The 3,818-nt window shown below is 38.6% G+C and overlaps 1 protein-coding gene across 1 annotated transcript; it reads left to right on the forward strand.

The window, feature by feature from the left end:
- Positions 1-2,460: 2,460 nt before the first annotated feature.
- LOC116547296 (high mobility group protein B1-like) lies at positions 2,461-3,557 on the forward strand (the record flags this gene model as incomplete). The annotated part of the gene is made up of 1 exon (XM_032273290.1): positions 2,461-3,557. A coding segment is annotated over one exon (633 nt), but the record flags the coding sequence as incomplete, so codon positions are not given.
- Positions 3,558-3,818: the final 261 nt, after the last annotated feature.

A 3,818-nucleotide genomic window follows, 5' to 3' on the forward strand; every position in this document is an offset into this window, starting at 1 on the left:
AACCATCACATTCTTTGGGCATGCTGGCTCACACCTATAATCCCCTCACTTTGGGAGGCCAAGGTGGGTGGATCAGCAGATTGGGAATTAAACACCAGCCTGGCCAACATGATAAAACATTTTGTATCTACTAAAGATACGAAAAGGTAGCCAGAAATGGTGGCATACTGTAGTCTCAGCTACTCGGGAGGTTGAGGCAGGAGAACTGCTTGAACGCAGAGGGTGGAGGTTGCAGTGGCACCAAGATTCCACCATTGCACTCCTGCCAGGGTGACAGGGTAAGACTCCATCAAAACAAACGAATGAACAAAGAAACAAACAAACCAAAAAACCCCATCAGGTCTTATGTGAACTCACTCAGTATCATGAGAACAGAATGAGAGTAACTGCCCACGTGATTCAATTACCTCCCACCAGGTGTCTCCCATGACATGTAGGGATTATGGAAACTGCAATTCATAATGAGATTTGGGTGTGGTCACAGCCAGGCCATATCTCTGTGAGAACAAAATTTATTAACACATCTATAGTATTATGGTTAGTGCTCAGTACAAAATAGCTATTATTAATGAGACATTTATATGCTGAATTATGTTAATACTTGTTGCCACACAAATATTTTTCTATTACACATGAGTTTTCCAACCAATAGATGAATACGTATTTAAATTACAATTTTATTCTAAACGTGGCATATATATTTAGAATAATAGCATACACAGTAGAATATTCTGCAGCCTTAAAAAGAGGGAGACAACATCAATTGAAAAAATATGGATAAATTTAGAGGATACTTTACTAAGTAAAATAAGCCAGATAGACAAAGAAAACTACTGCATGATTCCACTTTTATGTGGAATCTAATAAAGTTGAAATAACAAAGTACAATGTGGAATAATTGGTTACCAAAGACTGTTGTTGATAAAAGAATGCAAAGTTTTACAGACAGGATAAATACGTTTTGAGATCTATTGCACAGTAGGGTGACTACAGTTAATGATAATGTATTGCACATTTCAAAATAACTAACAGTGGCCGGGCGTGGTGGCTCACGCCTGTAATCCCAGCACTTTGGTAGGCCGAGGCGGGTGGATCACGAGGTCAAGAGATCGAGACCATCCTGGTCAACATGGTGAAACCCCGTCTCTACTAAAAATACAAAAAATCTGGGCATGGTGACGCATGCCTGTAATCCCAGCTACTCGGGAGGCTGAGGCAGGAGAATTGCCTGAACCCAGGAGGCGGAGGTTGCGGTGAGCCGAGATCGTGCCATTGCACTCCAGCCTGGGCAACGAGAGCGAAACTCTGTCTCAAAAAAAAAACAACAAACAAACAAACAAACAAACAAAAATAACCAACAGTGAGTTTTAATGTCTTACCGCAAAAAAATTATAGGTAAGTAAGGTGATAGATATGTTAGTTAACTTGACTTAATTATTCTATATTTTATATATATATCAAAACATTACACTTTACCCCACCAATGTATACAATTTTGATTTGTCAACCAAATATACTAGTAGTACATGTGTTTTTCTAAGAAAATTTAACAAATTGGGCAAGAGAAATAAATATTTCTTCATATATTATAATTTCAGGAAAAATATACATATATTTTTTATTACATAGAGCTTGCTTATTTAGTGATGTAGGTAAGTAAACTTTGATATCACGAGTAGTTTGAACCCACCACTAATAATAAAATATGTTAATTATCATTGTTCAGAATAATATAATTTCTTTATTTCTTTCGCTTTCTTTCTTTTGCTTTCTTTCTTTCTTTTATTTTATTTTCCTTCTTACTTTCTTCTGTCTTTGTTTTTTTTTTTTTCTTTTCAGAAGAAGTTTCACTCTTGTTGCCTAGGCTGGAGTGCAATGGTGCGATCTTGGCTCACTGCTACCCCTGCTCCCTGGGTTCAAATGTTTCACCTGTCTCAGCCTCCTGAGTAGATGGAATTACAGGCATGCCCTACCTAAATTACAGGCATGCCCGACTATTTTTGTGTTTTTTGTAAAGATGGGGCTTCTCCATGTTTGTCAGGTTAGTGTTGAACTCCTGACTTCTGTTGATCTGCCTGCCTCAGCGTCCTAAGGTGCTGGGATTACAGGCGTAATTTGCTGCCACACCCGGCTTCATTTGAAAAGGTAATACTTTAAAAGACAGACTCTAAAGCAACTGTTTAACGTAAATTCTCTCAAGATAAATGACTTTTTTCACTTATAGATAAAAGTTATATAAATATATACTTTAAACTACCTTTAAGTTTATCAAGTGAACATAAAAAATTAGTTGGCAAAAAGAATTTATTGGGTTACAGAGCGGAGAGAGTGAGGAGGCTGCGTCTGGCTCCCGCTCTCACAGCCATTGCAGTGCATTGAGCTCCATAGAGACAGCGCCGGGGCAAGTGAGAGCCGGACGGGCACTGGGCGACTCTGTGCCTCGCTGAGGAAAAATAACTAAACACGGGCAAAGGAGATCCTAAGAAGCATATGTCATCATATGCATTTTTTGTGCAAACTTGTCAGGAGGAGCACAAGATGAAGCACCCAGATGCTTCAGTCAACTTCTCAGAGTTTTCTAAGAAGTGCTCAGAGAGGTGGAAGACCATGTCTGCTAAAGAGAAAGGAAAATTTGAAGATATGGCAAAGGCGGATAAGGCCCGTTATGAGAGAGAAATGAAAACCTATATTCCTCCTAAAGGGGAGACAAAAAAGAAGTTCAAGGGTCCCAATGCACCCAAGAGGCCTCCTTCGGCCTTTTTCCTGTTCTGCTCTGAGTATCGCCCAAAAATCAAAGGAGAACATCCTGGCCTGTCCACTGGTGATGTTGCGAAGAAACTGGGAGAGATGTGGAATAACACTGCTGCAGATGACAAGCAGCCTTATGAAAAGAAGGCTGCGAAGCTGAAGGAAAAATACGAAAAGGATATTGCTGCATATCGAGCTAAAGGAAAGCCTGATGCAGCCAAAAAGGGAGTTGTCAAGGCTGAAAAATGCAAGAGAAAGAAGGAGGAGGAGGAAGATGAGGAAGATGAAGAGGATGAGGAGGAAGATGAAGAAGATGAAGATGAAGAAGATGATGATGATGAATAAGTTGGTTCTAGCGCAGTTTTGTTTCTTGTCTATAAAGCATTTAACCCCCCTGTACACAACTCACTCCTTTTAGAGAAAAAAATTGAAATGTAAGGCTGTGTAAGATTTGTTTTTAAACTGTACAGTGTCTTTTTTTGTATAGTTAACACACTACCGAATGTGTCTTTAATAGCCCTGTCCTGGTGGTATTTTCAATAGCCACTAACCTTGCCTGGTACAGTATGGGGGCTGTAAATTGGCATGGAAATTTAAAGCAGGTTCTTGTTGGTTCACAGCACAAATTAGTCATATATGGGGATGGTAGTTTTTTCATCTTCAGTTGTCTCTGATGCAGCTTATACGAAATAATTGTTATTCTGTTAACTGAATACCACTCTGTAATTGCAAAAAAAAAAAAAGTTGCAGCTGTTTTGTTGACATTCTGAATGCTTCTAAGTAAATACAATTTTTTTTATTAAAAAAAAGAATTTATTGAACAAGTAGATCAGATAACACTTGGCCTCTTTAATTTTAAAACAGAAAAAACTCAGCATGTAAGTGTTTATTATCAGGTGTTACTAGAGTGGCAAAGAGCAGTACAAGATGAGGGAACTTCCTTTAGTATTTATATTCATGCCACGTGAGAATATATGAGAATCTGCCAAGGATAGTATTACAAATATCCATCGAATGTCATAGTCCCAAACTGACAATTAAAATGAACACAAATTACAACCCGCTGGTGC

This window comes from Sapajus apella, unplaced genomic scaffold (assembly GCF_009761245.1).
Source record: "Sapajus apella isolate SASKATOON/1434 unplaced genomic scaffold, GSC_monkey_1.0 scaffold2609, whole genome shotgun sequence".
Classification (NCBI taxonomy): domain Eukaryota; kingdom Metazoa; phylum Chordata; class Mammalia; order Primates; family Cebidae; genus Sapajus; species Sapajus apella.